General features: G+C 34.1%; 1 protein-coding gene across 1 annotated transcript in view; it reads left to right on the forward strand.

Annotated features, from left to right (window-relative positions):
• Nucleotides 1-205: 205 nt before the first annotated feature.
• LOC128673405 (ETS-related transcription factor Elf-3-like) overlaps nt 206-20,285 on the forward strand; it is a 38,511-nt gene continuing 18,431 nt past the window's right edge. Inside the window, exon 1 of the mRNA XM_053751211.1 lies at nt 206-1,156. Coding sequence (XP_053607186.1) covers nt 258-1,156 — 899 coding nt within the window. The 5' untranslated portion in view covers nt 206-257. The remainder of the gene's footprint in view (nt 1,157-20,285) is intronic.

A 20,285-nucleotide genomic window follows, 5' to 3' on the forward strand; every position in this document is an offset into this window, starting at 1 on the left:
CGTTGCGTTGCGCAGTCCCGAAAGGAACTCGGTGATAAAAATAACAATGACCTATATGCGACTCGATTCGCGCTAATCGCCGCATCGATATACTCGATATGATAAGCTATTGTGTGCCCTAATGTACAGCGAGTTCCGAACGCATCTTGTAAACAAACGAAGTATGCCCGTGTTTATCTCTTTGGCGATAGTCATAAGGCGAGTGGGCCGCGGCAACGTCATTCCGCCGCGAACCTCCGGCCGCGTCGCACGCCGCCATGATAGACCACCCGCGCGCCTACGAGCAAAACATGTGCGATATGTATCTCTCCTCGACCTCCCCCGAACCCGTCCGCCTCGCCGACTTCGAAGTGTTCAAAAAGGGAACCTTCATCTACGGAAACTACTACTCAAATCCCACCTACGATGCGTATACAGAGCCAGAGATCGAGAACACCACAAACGTATACCACAACTTGGTCACCCACCGGGAGTGGAACAGAGATGACTGGAGATACAAAGTCGTCGTCGAATGGAACCATCACGACACCATCTCCTGGCTGATCGAGACCGTGCAGTTTGCTGGAATAAGTGAATATGACGTTCCATTTGACAACTTCAGGATTCCCGGCATCGTGCTCAGAGGATTAAAAAGAGAAGACATTATACAGAAGATGTTGACACCCAGTGTTGAAACGTTGAAAAGCCGGCAAATAGCTGATGAAGTTTTCAACAAACTCCAGATTCGTCTCAATGAGGAAATGATGAGGGAGTCGTCTCTCTTTAGATATGCTGAAGGCGATCCCTATCAGCATTCCGAAGCAGTTCAAGTGCTTGACCTAGATTCTTTGGACCACAAGCATAGATTCCCTTCTGACTACAGACCTAATGATGGTAATTTATTAATAGCCGCTTGCGATTCCAGCGACGACGCTGAAGATGCATTCCCTGGTTCCGACACGGCGTCTCCTGGTTATGGAAGTGACAGATCTTTGGATGATGATGACAAGCGCAAACAGTTCAAAAGACCGCCGGGCAGGCCAAAAGGCAGTGGGAGGAAGGTCTGCAAGCGTCCGCGCAGCGTTTCCGTTCCAGAATTTCTGCGGAATCTGCTACTGGACCCGGACTACTGCCCGTCTATCATCAAATGGGAAGACCACTCATTGGGAAAATTTAGGTGAGTTAATTTTGAATTTCAATCCTAAACAGTCAGCCGAGCTAGCATCATTATTGAATTTTTTAATTAAAATGTTCCGTATATCTATCTAGGAATGGTTTTCTAGGATTTAAACTCAACCGCATCTATATGTCAATTAAAATTATTTAATAACAAACTAGACCTTGAGTCGGTGCAAAAAACAGCGTCGTGACTGGTCCATTCGTTCGTCTCATCTCGTATATAGCTCATACGTTTATTTATCACGTCCGAGGCACGTGGTGGAGCACTCGCGGACAATAAGCCATTTTACTATTTGATACTTTTGAAGTAACTGCTTTTGTTAGTGCTCATACGATAAGTATAAACATCATCAGTGGTATTGAAGTGGAACCTTGACTGTTTTCTAAATGGGCAGTGGCCTAGCAAGTTGCCAATAAATAAGAACCATATCTGTGGTTCTTATATTACAAGCATAGATTCAAATTGTACTATTGTGACAAAAAAAATGCTCATTTTTCGTGTTCGTATAAATAATATCTGTGTGGGAGAAGTCTCTCTCTCACATAAGAGTGTTTATAATTTTTTTCCTTCCACCGCCATACAGCGTCGGAGCTGGGATCTACGTTCCCAAATTGGCATCCCTTATTTTTGATCTTTTGTCATCTCATTAAGTTAATTTTGTGAACTTACTTTACGAAAAATATATTAGAAATAGCTGTTCTGGTTATAATTATTATATATTTAATTATATCCCTTTGAAATGTATCAGATAACCAGTTTAAGCTCGCAGCTTGGACCCAAGGTAATTAACGGTAGTTATTAAAATCAGATTACTCCTGACACGGCGATCAGACATCAGTCTAGCTGCAATTATATTGATTGTGCATCGTTATGGCCCGCCTGATTATCTCCAAGGCTGTATGTAATTAACAGGTAGTAATAATACCTACGTTTTTATTGCTGATGATCATTTGAATATATATAAGAAGAAATCCCTGAAACAGGTCAACAAGAGTAAATGCAAAAATACCTTCATTTAAAAAAAACTGATCTAGTTATTTACATTACATATTACAAAAAGAAAATACATATTATATTTAATTTCGTCTGAACATCATTTGTATAAATCGTCTAGATAAAGAAAGTCATAAATTAAAGTTGTATTATGAGGTCTTTAAAATGTAAACAACCAAATGTCATTATTGATTCCGCTAAGAATCTTAACAGACACTAATCTAAATCCAAGTTTAACTGTTGATTTAACCTATCGAAATCCTAGACACTTATTTAATACTTATTTAACCTAGGTTCCAAAATATTTCACAATTACAATAGATAATGAGAGGATGTGTTAAATTAGCTCAAAAGATTGTTGCTTAGTCATTTGTGTTTTTTGATAAAACGATCTCATTTCCTGAAGAAGTGATAATGGTTTTCCTTCCATGACCTACATCAAGTATTTCATCAAGTCTCACAACAATGCATTCAGGAAAAGTGTCTTCACATGCTACTCTTTTTGCAATACTTAATTTATAAGTAACTTAGAAAAAAATTGCCAGTTTTGTTATCTTTGTTGTTGAAAAGGTTTTTTAATATTATAATCAACTTTATCATTCGTATCATTATCGGATAATATACAGAAAATGTTTCTAACTCCAGAATATCATAATGATGTATTCACTTATTAGCTTCACGTGAAAATGTTTTCTTTATTTTGCAAAAATGATCATATACTATTTGTTGTCTTTTTCAAAAATTGGGCAACATCATCGTTGACCATGGCTGTTTGAGTAGTTGTTCAAGTTCCAAAGTGCATTTCGCAAAGAATTTCAATTAAGTTATCAACAAGTCGTGTGTTGGGTCCGCGAGTTCCTGCAACAATGGTGATAATTGCCACAGACAGGTCGAAGTCCATTTCTGCCACTACATCATTGTAAATATCTCTTATTTCTAGACTACTTGAAGAACTTAATTCTAGACCAATACATTTTTTTACTGGGACAACCATTTCATAGCTCATCTTCTGTCATGTCCTTGCTTCCCCTCCTCCTGCATCATAGAAGCCTTAATAAGTTCAATGACAAGGCGAATATGGTGGCTACTTAGTAGTCTACATTTTCGATAATTAATTTAACAATTTGTTTACTTTTTCGATTAAAAAAGAAGAATCTGAAAACCAATCTTCTATTATTACTATCAATTTCATCTACATGAATGATACCTAATGATCGCGATGATTTGTAATAAAAAATGTCTTATTTCGAAGGTTATCACATAAAATCATTACATTGTCGCATGACATTACATTAAATCATTCATTTGAACTAAAGATTTATTCGTTTCATTAAATACTTTATTTAGCATCAATAGAGACATAACTCTTCTAAAAATATTGGAAACGTGACGGAGACACGTGTTTCTAGCACGTTACTTCAGTTTAAGGAATTTTTAATATCTATCTTCGCCATCACGTGAATGTGTACTGATTTTCTTATTGTAGTCAATAACTTATATTATAGCAATTGAATCTGTAAATCCAAATATATAGTTAAAAGAGTTAAATAGTTGACAATTGTCAACAAAAACGTAAACAAAGATTACATCAACCGTCTAGTTTCCTGTTCAAATCCCAAAGTTATCGTGTATGCTAATGACTGTGACGATTCTCTTTCGACCATAAACCTTACTCTAGAGTTTTTATCACCTTAACCTTGCCTTTACAGTTTCGTCTACGACCTTGCGTTACCACGCTCAAATACAACAACAATGTAACTCTTATCTCCTGTATCATAAGGTTTATTATCTTCAATTACTTTGCAGACAAGTTCAAGATTTTTGGTAGGTGTGTCTACATCTACAACATTTATGAGAGATGACTATAGTTTAATTGAAATGTCTTCAGCTATTGTTAATTCAGTATTTTACTTAATTTAACCTATTTGTAATATTTTAAAGTAAATAAATAACAATGTATCATCCAAGGCAAGGACGTACGTAAAATAGTGTTTTGTTACAACAAAAAAATGTGACAAAATTTGCCATTCACAACAGATTCCTTGAACATCTCCCCCAAACTTAAATCAAAGGCAACAAATTAAAATGTATCATAAATCAGCTTCTATAAAAATGTTACAGTCTACCTACCAGTTTCCTTTTTACCTTATGGGTACTACCGTCCCCAACCCAAAAAAACTTTTACGCCTAAATGGCGCGAGAATGAGTGATATAAAGTTCAATTTGTATCGAATTTTGAAAGGAATCAAATTAAAAAGAAGAACACCTAAAGGGACTGATCAGATGCCCCGAATGACCTCAAAATACTTGTCAGTAAGCATATTGATTTGCAGACCGTACCTGTTTGCTCATGCAGTTTTTGCCACAAGTCTGACGGCGAACCGGTTGCGAATCGTTATGTTAATAATATTGTTACTAGGACATTATACACTGATACTACTAGAATTTTTATAGGCGTGTAATTTACCTAAAAAACCAATGTATTAACACGTCAGATGACGTTTATCGACAGCCATTTTAATTATTATAACTATGTGATTGAAAGCTATAAGCAACTAATAGGGATTGGACTAAAATGTGTTATGAAAACAGCAAAAATATTATCATATTACCTATATAACTTCATAGATAAGATAATAATAAAGTGGATTTGATGTGGATAGTAATTTTTTGCCAAATTCATCATGTTAAAAGCGGCAAAGGCAGCACAATCTGAAGGAGGCCAATGTGTTCCACTGCCGCCAAACTTAGTCCATTCTTTGTTGGCAGGCAGGCGTCCATAGGGTTCGGTAACCACTTACCACCAGATGGGCCGCATATGTTTGCTTGCCTGGTAGCAAAAAAAACGCTAAAGTAATATTTTCTTGTAGTATTTATCAAGTCTCTACTGTTACTAGTACACTAAGTTTTTTGATAGAAAAATGCAATAATAAATCATAAGGTATTCTTCATAATTAGACACGAAGTCGAAAGATCCTTAAATTTCCCAACAAGTCATAGAATGACGCCATCCACGGCAGACAGTGTTCTTTGTGATACAGTTAACGGGGAAATCCTAGCTTTGTTTATACGCAGTTTCTGCATTCACAGAAAATCACAATCGAAAAAGTTCAGTCAAACGCATCGATCGATATATGAAGTGTAAGCAACAATTTATGATATACTGTTTCGTGTAAATCCTTTTTCCCAGACCTACGCCATCTTGATAGCGACTTAACGTATCGTCACAACATCAAAAATTATGACTTTTAATCAATATAACAAAAATGCGGGCAAATCCGGTTGATGACATTCTAAAACTGGTTTTTAATATCAATAAGTTTTTTATGTGTTAAATTGAACAGGTTTCGCAAGACGGGTTTGCTTGTATTTTCTGGGCTCGGCTGCGATTGTATACGGGTCATTGAATATTTATCAATTTCGTGTGTAAGTGTGTGTTTATTGGTTTTCAAATTCAACGAACAGTATCGCAGTCGTATGCCAACTACACAAGTATGAAATCTAAGTATCGAAACTCTCATTACATATATTACAAGTTTTATTCAATTTCACTTGTTCCGATTTTTTGCTTGTCTGTCTGTAAATCCTGCAAGTTAGATTTCTTCTACTTCCTGTTATCCCGCAGAGTTGAAATTTCCAACGTCTCTTCAGTTTTCAGTTGCATTATTATGATAAGCATGGCCTGATGGTGCACCCAGGGTCGGCTTGCTAAGAGGGAACTCGTCAACCGTTTACAGCACGAACATAGGTTTTTGTTAGGCGTTAAATGCCACAAGATCTCTCTGACGACTGTAAAAGCTTGTGGCCAAAATGACATTTTTGTAAAAAATATAATTATAATTAATAGTTAGTCCAAAAGTGAATCTGTCAGCTAGTATAGTATATATGAAATCTTTTGAAGGCGAAAATTTATCCTACTTCTACCTTTTTATACCATTTAGGATACTTTTTTAGACCTGAATTATCTATTCCAGAGAGGTAATTTGAGAGCCCCCTACCGTCATATAGGTACTTCATCTGTCTAATACTTCGTTGTTATTGTGGAATGAAACGAATGTTTTAAAAGTACACTTCCTCATAAAATTATAATAACTTTGAAGAATAGTATCAGTTTTTTATTATTATATGGGCCATTCTTAAATTTTATCGTAAAATTTGACGAATCTTCCCAAACATATCAAATTATGAATCAATTATGAATTCTTTGCCGTCTCGATCATGAATTATACTAGAATATTATACGAGCCACATCACTTTTTGCTCGACCTCGTATTTTTTTGCTTCCAAAGATAATAACCATCGTGAGTAGTTTTGCCTAAAATTCGTTTTGTTGTAGTTTTTTGTGAGGCGAAGGTATTAAATGATTTTAGTGTCTGGATCTGAGACTCTCCAATCGCAACCGTAGTAACATTACATTACAGTGTACAGTTGTACAGTACATATCATAAAAGTAATAAATCCACTTTTGTTGAAATACTCTAATTAGTCTATCAAATAATCGTTACAACCTAAAGAAAATCAAAATTTACTTAAACTTCTTCGTGACAGATTACTTTCAAAAATTTCTAAAATCTAATTCAGAAGCTCCACTTGTTATGAACGTTTATAAACAAAAGCAAAGCTATTTTTTATCAGAAGTTGTATAGTGTAATATACTGGTTTACTGGTATCTAACGCGTGACCTTCCAAAGGCGCATAAAGTACATAGAGTCAACATCTTTTGTTCTACGACTTTTGTCTAAACGTATTAAATACAAAAAAAATCCTTTTTTTTATTAGTTTTAATGTCGTTTCTATAAAACGTTAACTCTATGTTCGATTTCGCTACATAACGCTACTGTCTGGTGTTGCTCTGCTATTATATAGTGTTAAGATGTGTAGAATCGCAAATTAGATTTTTTTTATATGAAAAACAAACTATCACGGAAAGTAGTAGAATAAAAGTTGCTTGTTTTGATGTACCCGAGTAGTCTTTAGGAGGTTATGCGTTTGATACGAGTAACCCTGTATATTTAATACATGAAGTGCACACAAATGTTGAGGTCACAGTCCTCGCCAACTTGTAGCAACCAAAATTGTCGTCACAGTTTCTTTTCAGAAGCTGTTCTATTATAGCTATATATAGTTATAATATACTTTTAGTTATTGTGTGGAGATAAAAATACAAAAGAACTGAACTAAAATTAAATTATTTTTTTTTGCATCACATGTTTTAGACGCTAAGTAATAAAGCGCCATTTCTAACTTGTACCAACCAATTTATCGTCGCTTTTTTCAGAAGCTGTACAGTATAATATACTTATAGTTATGTAGGGGCTGAGGGAGCAACTAGGGCGCCCCCCCGCCCTTGCACCGACTAGTATAGATTTTTTCTTTCTTCCGGGGTTGCTACGCATCATTGACCACGAAATGATGAAGATGTGGATATTGTTCGCTCTAAAATTACTAAAAGTATAAATGTGTACGATATTAAATAAATAAATAAATATATTAGGACAAACCACACAGATTGAGCTAGCCCCAAAGTAAGTTCGAAACTTGTGTTATGGGATACTAACTCAACGGTACTATATTTTATAACAAATACATATATAGATAAACATCCAAGACCCAAGAAAAAAATCGTTTTCCATCATGATCCGACCGGGTATCGAACCCTCTCGGTTTAGTGGCAAGAACTTTACCACTGCGCCACCAAGGTCGTTATTAGTTAGGTTTGTTGGTGAGAAGTATCGTTTATATGAGGAGAATGTCTCAGCCGTTGTCGTTTCTAAAAGCATGCTTTTATAAGTTAATACAAAAAAATGTACTTATTATTTTGAAAATATATTTTCACAAACATTATTACCTTGGACTAATACAGAGAACTCTTCTATATATTTTAATAAATATAATTATAAATTTTCCATATACTACATCATAAGCAAAATTAACTTAACTTAGGGAATTATGTATATTAAAATGTACTATTGTATATAATATAGCTACGCATATCACACGCATTTAAACTAGACGCGCAAAAGTGTTCTCAAGTCAGATTTATCATCATGTTATATATTTTCAAATCGATATTTTCCATTTGCTAAATAAATAATTCCAAAGTGTAACGAGACCTTGTATTGTGAATCAAGAATTTTTTTCTTGTGAATAAATAAGAATTTGTTGAGCGAAGATTTTTTTTTAGAAAATAAATAACACATATCTCCTTATATTTGTGATCGGGGGTTGCCACGCGCCCAAGGCCGGGCTTCCCGGGCTACACGTGGCTCACAGCTTGTTTATTCTGAGAAACATTTTTCTTTTTACAGTTAATTCGTCTATACTTAACGTAATTTCGATCGTATTATATTTAATAGCATTAGGGTTATTAATTTTCATGTTTTATTTCATTATTGGAAAATTTATTAGAAAAAAAAACAGGTACTTTATTTGCTACCAACGCGAAGCTCTACTTCTGAAGGGATCGCTGGATTCTCAATACTATATGTATTCGCATAGTGATCGAGATCAATTGAAAAAACTAACATGTATTATTAGATAGCTTATGTGAAAGGTACTTTATGTTACATCAGCACATTTCTTGACCTTATCCCACTCATGTGGGGTCGGCACAGTATGTAAGTTCCTTCCATTTTGTTCTGTCATATGCCATATCCATTGATACTCTTTTCCTGTTCATACTATCCTTGACACACTCCATCCATTTCTTCTTAGGTCTTCCTCTACTCCTGGAACCCTTTACTTCCATCTTCAATGCCCTTTCAGTGTCGTGATTTTCATCTCTTCTTAAAATATGCCCGTACCTTTAACATAGGAAAATTACCTTAATTTTTAGTTTACATAGGTACTTATTCTGTTGTTGAATTTTAAAGGCTTTACTGCTTTACTATCCTTACAAATTATAAAAGTCCTTTGCCGCGCCTGTCTGTCTGTTTGCCATGAACTCAAAAACAACTGCACGGATTATCATACAGTCTTCACCAATATAAGTAAGACTGGCTTTTGCCCGCGGCTTTGTTCGCGTGAATTTCAGTTCTTAAATTGAATGTAAATTTAAATTTCAGTTATTCTTTTATCGCGTATTCTAAGACTTGTAAAATTTATTTATTAATATGATTCAAATTCGTATTCACATTTGTACACTTCTCACACAAGATCACGTGATAATGAATTCTCGAAAACTACTCAGCTCATGAAGATGAGGCAGGATTGTGACTAGAAGTGTACAAATGTGAATACGAATTTAAATCATAGTAATAAATAAATTTTACCAGTCTTAGAATACGCGATAAAATATAACTGACATTTTTATTCGAGTGAGTATTTTTCGCTTTTGTATATATATAGAACATAGAAGTTTAGTGTCAATTAGAACAGTGCGGCCGCAGCGGCGGAAACGCTCTGAGTATCTCCCGCCACCATATCTTGAAAGGAAAAAATTATAATAACTCTAAATTATCAAGATAAGTTTCATCAAAGATTAACAACAAAATAACAAGGAAAAAATAATATTATATCAGTTTTCTTTTCCTTATTTATGTAATTAAATAATTTAGTTTTTCCAAATCCAATAGTAAATTATGATTGATGCATGAAAATGAAACGCGAAAATTTCAGGGTACAGGACGGCGATGATGCCTCACTTAATATTAATGCCATATTAATCAGTCGGTAAAAAATAATATCATTAATAAAAGACATTGTTGTGAATAGCGAAAATTACCCATAAATAGTGAAACATGTAGGCTAGGTTTTTCTTTTATCACCAATTTGTATATACTCATATTTTTTGTTAATATTTTTTTCTTTCTTTCTTTAAAAATAAGTGATTTTAAATATGTAGCGGCCCATGTCGGCCATCTTTGACGCCTGTAATATACCTATTTGGAATGCGCACGGAATTAGTAGGTACTGTTGTACGAAGTACTTACTAAATCCATGGGAATGCGATATTCATAAAAATAATGCCTCATCCAATCGCGAAACTTACCAAAAACAACGATCAAATAGGCCGAGTGAGAAAAAGATGCAATAACCCGGCCTGTTGCCATGGCGACGCTCCCGGGAAGCTAGCAGTCACGTGTCGCGGGAACTTGTTTCCGCTTTTCGCGTTTTTCTTGCCCCCTTTCCACGCATTTTTTCCCCCACCGGGCGCGCCCCCCTCCCCCCAACAGCTCGTGTACGCGACTTAATTGCGCCTGTGAGTGTGGTCCAGAGAAATTAGAACGCGATTAGTTTGGGACAGATTCCGCTTTAGTTCATCTTTTTCGTCATATTTTGGAGGTTGAAATTTAATGACGTAATTTTATGGATATCACATTGTTATGCAAATCAAATGCGATGCGCAATTTGAATCGATGTTTCGATATCTTTATACAACCATAACACCTAAATCTTCCTCAAGAATCTATTGATGAAAACCGTACAAAAATCTGTCCGATACTGATATTAACGATAGACAGACGCGATAGGTGGACTTCTTTTTATAATATATATAAGGATATACGTAAACTAATAAATATTTGCATTTTAAAATCATAAAACGATAGTCTTATAATACGCTAGGTATTTTTGTTTTTTAACTAGATATTAGTCCAAAATGAAATTAAAACAAAATATTTAAATGTGGACGATCATCGGCATATTGCGTCCTTGCTCAGCCAATGAACGATAAGTACAAGCTTGTTTATTGTGTCCAATTAGTAGTGTTATTATTATTGAAGTGTTGGGAAACGCTAATTAAAACCGTACAATCTGACATATTCGTGTATAGTTTCATTCCACCTACGTGTTACTGTACAAATTCCATATTTATTACAAAATGGTGTTAAATTGGTGTCAACAATCCGTTAATTTATGACAATAATAATTGCGGTTCGGGTTTTTTAATAATGTATAATTGATAAAGTATGTACCTATGTTTCCTCCTAAACTTTTGTTTACCATTCACCAATATTATCGCTGGGTAAGTCATAAACATAATTATGTTTTGTGCAATAGTATTATCTTCCTTAAATATTAGCTGAATAAAATCGTACTTTCTAGCTATTTAGTTATAATTTAGCCCGTTCCAGCGTCGCTCTTATAAAAAGATAATAAATTATACACCTATACCTCTGGAATCACACTATCTATTGTTGAGAACCGCATCAAAATCCATGCATCAGTTTTTGAGTTGAATTTGAAGAAATGTTCACTCTGAAACCGTTCGCTACTCTGCGCGGATCTTGCACCAAGCCGCTGTAACATTTCTTTTTCGTAAAAATCTATTTATAACTAGAGCGGCCTCGTGGTGCTACACGTGTCTTAAGTTCCCGGGATAAGGTCGACATTCGCTTGGCGTGTACATTACATACTTATACATTTTTTGCACATAGTGGCTCTATTATATTGATTACTAAGCCCTCCATCCGGACCGTCTTTTGTGAGATTCTTCTTAGCTTGCTTTTGTTTTCAGCGCGTTTAGTTTGCGCTAGTCTTGTGAATGGAACTCTCGCTAATTTTCCTCCACATTATAACAATTCTAAGACACAACTTTGTTTTTACGTATTTGGGTCAATGACTGGCTGTTTCTTTTTTTTTTACATATTTTTCATTAGATTTTGGCAAAATCTCTGTACTGCTACCTACCTATGTCTGTATAAGTATACTAGCTATTACAACAACAAATCTTGGCAAGTAAATTATTGCGATGATCATTAATACACAGTACTCAACTCTTTATTCTTTATAGATATTTCTTCTTTCTCTTATCCGCGGCTTCGCCCGCGTGAATCTGCGAAAGCGGAACAGACGATTTTCATACAAACTTTCAGCCCCTATTCCAGTCATTTAGGGGTTGATTTTTGAAAAAAAGTAGCCTATATTTGCATGGAGTTCTTTAACTACACGCGGAACAGACAGACCTTTCGCATTAATAATATTACGACCCTTAGGGGCGCAGCAATTGAAGAGGGGCTGACTTGTTCATTATTAAGTAATATTGATTATCATTAATCGTTTCAATGATTACTGATTTTTTTCAGTCCACAGACACCGATCTTTTAAACATAAGTGTTATAAATATTTACATATTTCACTACATATCCTTACAAACAGACTTCAACACGTTTTATATAATCTGTGCTAAAATGACGCAACTCAACCATAAAACCAGCAGTTCGGTCCGACCTTGCTTACCATTCAGGTACTTGTGTAGACAAAAACAATTCTATGAAACAAATATGTGTTTCAAGAAACAATAAACATGATATATTAGATGCCAATTTATAACTTTCTTTTGTATATAAGAATTTACTAGGTCACTAGACTAAAAATAAAAAATTAAGTTTTTTTTTAAATTCATATATACAGTTAGAGAGAGAATAAATAAAATAAAAAAATATAAAAAATAAAAAAGCCCTTTATTTCTACTACCATGTTGTTTTACATCAAATTAATGCTGGGTCAGTTGAATCTCTTCACGAGAGTCCGTTTTCTTCTTTCTTGTCGAAATTTGATTTTTAAATTCAAATATCACTTCGTTCAAATATAACTATCGAAGTTCGTCATCTTTTTATTTTAAACGTCTTTTTATTTATTTATTTATTTATATGTCAAAATTATTTTTTTTTAGGTAGTAGCAAAGCTTTCCAATCGTTTCTTATTCTGGCTTTCTGCATCCAGTCTTTCCCCACCCTCTTGCCGAAAATATCTCTCCATCTCATTTTGGGTCTTCCTCTGCTTCTTTTGCTATCTCTTGGTATCCACTCTGTCACTTTTTTAGTCAGTCGAGAATTATCCATCCTGCATATATATGGCCAATCCATTTTTTAGAGAGAGAATAGAACCTATTTAATAGTTATAATTTGCAAAACGTGGTTAGATCTCTGTGACAGATGACAAATAGTTTGAAAATAATACGTCCGTCTCTGTCGCTCACATTTCGAATACATCTGTTCATTATGCTGTCACAGGAAAAAAACCTAAACTTTTTGAATATCTTTCTTATATTTCTAAAATGACTGATGTTTAAAAATTACCTATGTAATTATTGTTAACATGTGTACAGTCAACAGCGCATCGGTATGGCGCTGCGGTAATGGCGGCGAGTTTGTAATGAATTGGGTAGGATCATGTGCTGTTGACCTATACTTAATTTTCTCGCATATTTTAAGAGGATAACGCTCATCACATATGGTACAATGACCCAACGGCATGATATATAATTTTACATAGTGTGTTGTACAGTCAAATAAATGTTAAGTTTTACATAAACCTCCTACAGTGGTAATAGTAGCGTGGATATTATGTAATATTTTAATTCTAACCGCGAATGTCATAATGTCATATCCGTTGTAATCAAGAATTCTAAAATTCAAGGCAAAAATAATACGTCGTCTTATATATTTGTCTTATATATTGTATTTGGTATCTAAAAACTAAAGATTATTTTTTTCGAAATATATTCATATATACTATTACACTATAAGGAATTATCCTCAAAAATATTCTCACGTTTCGTCTTAAGTCTCAAGTAAGTCATAACCAGAAACAACCATTAAGACAACCATAGATATTACAATACATTTTTCCGATTGCATCGATTAAACAAATCGATAAAATTTTCCTTATAGTAACTAGTAGCTCGTGCCACAGATTATACAATACTTCCAGTACTCGTGCGGAGTCTAAGTATCTGTAGAACGCTCCTCTAATTTATCTCAAACGTTCTTTTAACATCCGATGAATTAACACGATATACCTAATATCATATTCATTTGGGCAACCTTGCTTATTGACACGAAAATCAAGTGACTAATTGAAAGTTTGCACGTTGGGAAGCCCCGATCCCACTAACACGTACATATATACACATAGACATGCACGTAATCATCTCACGCACACAACAACGAGTATTACTCGCAGATTCGCACTGCATGGCTACTGGCAAGTTAAAAAATATTTTTATTTATAAAAAATATTAGGTATCCAAATTTAAAATTATGAAAATGGAGAGGGCGTCGCTGCTGTCGAATAAATTCGGTAAGAAAATGACTTTGCAAGTATTTTACAAATTTAACCACTGCTGCGTCGAGTAGTATTGTTTCTCAGTATGCTTTTTTAGAAACATTTAAAAGCCTTGTTCTTGTAGGTGAAGCACTATATTTTATTACTTATTGAGTCACGTATCGCTAATTATGTTCTAAAAGCTATACTAATGATAAGAAACAACCCAGTACAAACGCTCCACCAGGACCAATTTGTAAAAAATAACGTTTAATTAAAGAGAGTTATCAATTTTCTCAAATTGTATTATCATTCCATTATTTTGTATGCTCACGGTGGATGTATTTAGTTTTTGTATTTTAGCTTAAGTTAGTATATATTTTATACTTTTTATACCAATTAAGCATATTTCTATACATTTTTTTTGACATTTCATGTGTGTTTTTTTAACATTATACTGTAACCTAATGAAGCTTGCGAACATTAAACATTTATTAATACATCTTTAGATATAAAATGCACAATAAAGTTAATAATAAGTTTTGAATGCATGTCATATTCCATACAATTAAAACGTTAAATATATATATATATATATATATATGAGCATTATTGTTTACGATGATGTAATAGCAGGAAATAAATGATACAATTATCTAGTTGCAATGTTGCATACCGTTAACCACGCGGCAAGTATTAAAGACTAATATTGCACGGTTTTTCCGCAAAAAGTCAGATTTTTCATCGTAACTGCGACTGGTTTTACGCACACACTGACCGAGCGGCGCGTGCGCCGGTTTTTGCAATCTAAAGGCGTGTTCACAAGTTTAAATTGGACTCGGTCTATGTCATGGCGGTTCTCAGAATAAATAACACAATTATGTTTTAAACACGTGTTACAAAACATGTGCCTTGCGGTTGTCTTCACAAGAAGACAAGATCAGATGGTGAGCCAATCACGATAATGCTAGAGTTGGTGATTTGTTTGCTAATTCATAATTATTTTAACGGGAATATTTATCTATTCCTACATTGTCATTATTCATAATTCCAAATTTGTCAGAAATATGAAACTGCTTATCATAATATAGTCTTTAATAACGGCTCTTAGTGTTCTTTCGTCTTTCCTAGATAATAGAACACAGAGAGTAGAAATTAACAAAACAACTTCCGATAGTGCACCTGTTCACATAGGCGTACCTCAAGGCTCCATTATCGGTCCTTTTTTATTTTTGGTTTATATAAACGACCTCCCATGCCTTGCCCAACATTTATGCGAAGTAGTTCTATTTGCGGAATTCCTTATTATTGAAAGTCGATAGAAAAAGTGAAAACTATAACTTTATAAGTAATAGCATGTCGGTAGTGCTTAACTGGTTTACAACCAACAACTTAGCTCTAAATACAGAGAAGACAAAATGTATTAAATTCTCTCTCTTAAATAACTCGCACAATGTTATACCTTTAACAGTAAATGGTAAAGCTCTAGAATGGGTACATAGTACTAAGTTCCTGGGCATCACTGTGGACGACAAATTAAAGTGGGATAAACATATTGAAATCACGGCTTTTGCAGTGAGAAGGATCAGACAGTGTACGAACAATAGATACAGCTAAACTTGTGTATTTCAGCTACTTTCATGGCATTATGTCCTACGGACTATTAGTTTGGGGTAACGCAGCTGAGATTGGAAAATTTTGTATTACAGAAAAGAGCTATTCGTTTTATTTATGGATTAAAACCTCGAGATTCTCTTCAAGAACTCTTCAAATAAATTAACATCCTCACTTTTGTATCTCAGTATATCTTTGATGTGCTTATTTTTGTTAAATTTAATTTACATTTATATAAAAAATTAAATGAAGTAAATAGTGTAAACACTCGAAATAAGCACAAACTTTGTATGAACAGATTCTGGCTTAAAAAGGTTCGGCGGTCTTTCGTTGGTCAAAGTGTAAAATTATTCAATAAACTCTCTGCAGAGGCTATTAATCTGCCAATGAAAAAATTTAAAACTTACGTTAAGAAAAATTTAATGGATAAAGCGTATTACACAATTAACGCCTATTTGACTGATAAAAACGCTTGGATCCTCCCGACAACTTTGCCACTCCACACATGATCTCCTAATTTTTATTTTAATGTTTTTTATTATTTTATTCATATTTTTTATTTTTATTATAATAATTCATATATTGTGACATTAAAATTTTATTTGTAAAACATGTACGTGATTTGTGATCTTCAAGTGTCTGAATTATACTTCTATTTCGACGAAGAAAATTTGTAATTATGAAGTCATGGGAATCGAGTGTGTCATGCTCACTCAAATGGTCAATCTGGTGGTGGCGTCGTGAGCCGGGTCGTGAGGTTCCCTCTATTATGGTTGAGCTACGCGATGGCTGTCCCATGCGTCAACTCGTGAACGGGTGCTGCCAGAGGGAACTGTTCATCTCGTTTCTCATATATTTTTATGTAAGTTCATTGTGTGTCACATCGATATATATGTATGTATATATATATATATATATATATATATATATATATATATTATAATCAGCACTCGGATCACAATCATAACCGTTCGTTTTGATATACTTTTTGACTATGTACATTAATTACTTTTATTTATTATTAGAAAAAAAAAACATTGTAAGAAACAATAATAGTAAGCCGATCTGGCATGATAGGGACCAACACCTGTTCAAATGAGTTTCTTTCGGCATTTCTTCTCAGCAGTGGTCGTTCCGAAATGCCAGTAGTTTGTAGCTTGTGAGAAATAACTATAAATATAAAAATTGACGAGAAAAAGTGCCTGTGAAGGTCTAATTTCTGAATAAATGATTTGAATTTGAATTTTAAAAACAAATAATCAAAATATTCATCTGAATTGGAAAAAACATAAATGCTTTCTAATATATCTTTGTTCAGCTGTATTATAATGAATTTTAATAAATCTATAAACATATTATCTCTTATCGTCTGTTCGTAGATAAGACTAGTCTCGCTAGCAACGATATAATCTGAACGCTATATATTATGTGTATAAATATTTATATTTTACCTGTTTAATCTAAAGATCCTAAAGTGATATGATTATACAGATATACATTTAAATCATTGTTCGCATTACATTGTATACAATATAAAATCCTGCTAACTATATACTTAGCAGGATTGTATATACAAGTGCAAACAATACACAAGGAATATTACGAATACACGTAGACAAGATATTATTATCACGACGGCTGATCAAAGTCGAAAACTTTGAGAAGTAATTTTCTGTTTTTTTTTTATTTACAACAACAACTACTCACAACTATCATTACAGAACAATCCTTATGCGATAGCGAAGACTTAAAACTGTTTAATTATTGAAAATATACGTTTATTATTACGATGTCATACTCGTATCACAAATAATGACACTCTTGCGAATTCAATCTGAGTAGAATATAAAAAAATATTCACCCTATCAAAGGTTTAATATACAATACATATAAAGTAAAATTCATAATTCCTTTGTGAAATGTAATATAGTATTATAGAGCGACTCCAGATTTCATTGACAATTTTTACGTTTTCCTTTTTCTGTTTTGCCTTACGGAGTCCAAAAAGCAATAAAACACACTTATTACAGATTAAAATCTTAAAAAGGATAGCTCTTATAAGCGTGCAAGTAACCGAAAGCTAATGACCTATAACATCGCCATCTCTTATTTTCTTAAGCTAATTGTGGCGGGGGTTTGGAGAGGGGAGGAGGGGTGGGGGGACACGAGTAACCCACCCCCATTTTATTTACTACGCTACACGTGCCGGCTGTCGAGTTTTTCTCCGAAATTCAGAAAAACCATTCCAAGAGCCAAGGATGTTCGCCCAGCGAGAACTTTTATAGAACCGCTTTGTGATGGAGAAAATAATTTTCGTTATTTTGTTACTTCGTCTAACGATTGTGGCTCAAATCAAATGTCTTTGTATACATTTGGTTATAGGTACATGCACAACAGCCATACATACAGACTAGTTTCATAAAATACACTAAATATTGTTGATATATTGATACCGTAATTCTGTAATCTGGAAAACGATAATCTAATGTGTCTCCTGTACTGGATATTGTAAAAGTTAATCAAGGGAAAGGGAACTGAAGATTCTTTGTAGCGATTTAATAAGGTCAGTTGCTATCATCGTCATCATCATCTCAGCCGCTTTCTACGTCAACCTTCTCTATAAGGAGTCATATCATTAATTTAGCTGCTATTTATCTCAATTTCACCAAGAACCATAAAGCTAAATGTGGTCACAAGTTGGGGCTCTATATACCCCGTAGTAGATAAAAACGTGACAATGTATCTGTATCAATACAGATAGTCATTTAGTAATAGTCATTTATAGTAGAACCGCCTAAATGAGTCCTCGCCCGCGGAGTACAAGGGGCGCGGGGGTACGACGACAAAGGGGACCGAGAGAGGTGCGGGCGGCGGGCGCATTCTTGTAAAAACTCAGTTCGCTCGCTACGCGGTTAGCGATCACACGTGTTGACAGTTGCGGACGCCTTGTGAAAGTTATACATGAGATTACATTCTCAAGATGAGTCGAAATGTTTTCGGACATAGAATTAATAGTCAGTGCAAACAAATGGCGTTTAACGTATATGAATATTTTAGAAAAAAGAAACTCGACCCAAATTCTGATGAATATAAACAAGATATACCTTTAAATAAAACTGTAGCAGAAGTTACTGGATTATCAGAAAAGACTGTATCTAGAATTGTACAACAAGGGAAAGCATTAAATGACAACGAGAGATTTAAATCACCAAGAAAACCAAAACAGGTTCGTAGAAAAAGAGTAGAAATAGACGATTTCACAAAAGGAGTGGTAAGAAGAAAAGTCACTCAGTTTTACACAATTTTCAAAAAAATACCTACTCTGAAAACTTTGAACGCTGTACTTAGAGAAGAGAATATATTACACTGCGGCAGGGAATATTTAAGGCTATTATTACATGATCTAGGTTTTAAATTTAAGAAATGCGGATCTAAAAGGAAACTCCTTATCGAACAGCCAAATATCACATCGTGGAGGTGGAAATACCTAAATACTATTAAAAAATATCGTAGAGAAAGAAGACATATTTTATACCTTGACGAAACTTATGTAAACGCGTCTCATAACGTTTCAAAATGTTGGCAATCAAAGGATGAACTTGGCGTTCTATCTCATATTGGTAAAGGGGACCGTTTGATCATCGTACATTGTGGAGGTCAAATTGGATTTGTAGACGGAGCCCTTGTGATATTCAAATCCAAATGTAAAACAGGTGATTATCACGATTCTATGAATTTCGCAAATTTCAGTAAATGGATAAATGAAAAGCTCATGCCTAATATACCGCAAAATTCTGTCATAGTAATGGACAACGCAGCTTATCATTCGGTTCGAGAAGAGAAAAAGCCAACTATGGCTTCTACCAAGCCAACTATGCAAGAATGGCTACGACGACATAACGTGCCTTTTGATGAAAAACTTAGAAAAGATGACTTATATAAATTAATTAAAAGCCATTTCACAGAAGATATTTACAAAATTGACGAGGTATTGAAAAGAAACGGACACGAAGTATTGCGTTTGCCTCCATATCACCCAGACCTGAACCCCATTGAGTTGGTCTGGGGTGATATCAAAGGACAATTAGCACAAAAAAGTATCGACTCTAATTTGGACCAGAAAAAAGAAATATTAGAGAGATTATTTGCTGAATATCCCAAAGAGAAATGGGAGAATTGTGTTAAACACGTGATTAAAATCGAAGACGAATATTGCAAACATGATGGAGCACTAGATGAAGTTGTTGATTTTATTATTAATGTGCAAGACGATTCTGATGATTCTGATGATGGCTGTTTCGAAAGTGAAGAATCAAGTTCCAGTGATACTGATATTATGGACATAAGTGATTGATTTATAATTTTGATAAATTTTGCATAAATAAATATTACATACATAACTTTATTACCTTTTTTTTACCTACATATCATACCTATATATCATAAAATCACATTTTTATCGAATTGTTTTGTATGAAAAATAAAAATTTGAAAATAACAATAATCGAAAAATGCTTATGCTATTTAATTC

This window comes from Plodia interpunctella, chromosome 11, assembly GCF_027563975.2.
Source record: "Plodia interpunctella isolate USDA-ARS_2022_Savannah chromosome 11, ilPloInte3.2, whole genome shotgun sequence".
Lineage (NCBI taxonomy): Eukaryota > Metazoa > Arthropoda > Insecta > Lepidoptera > Pyralidae > Plodia > Plodia interpunctella.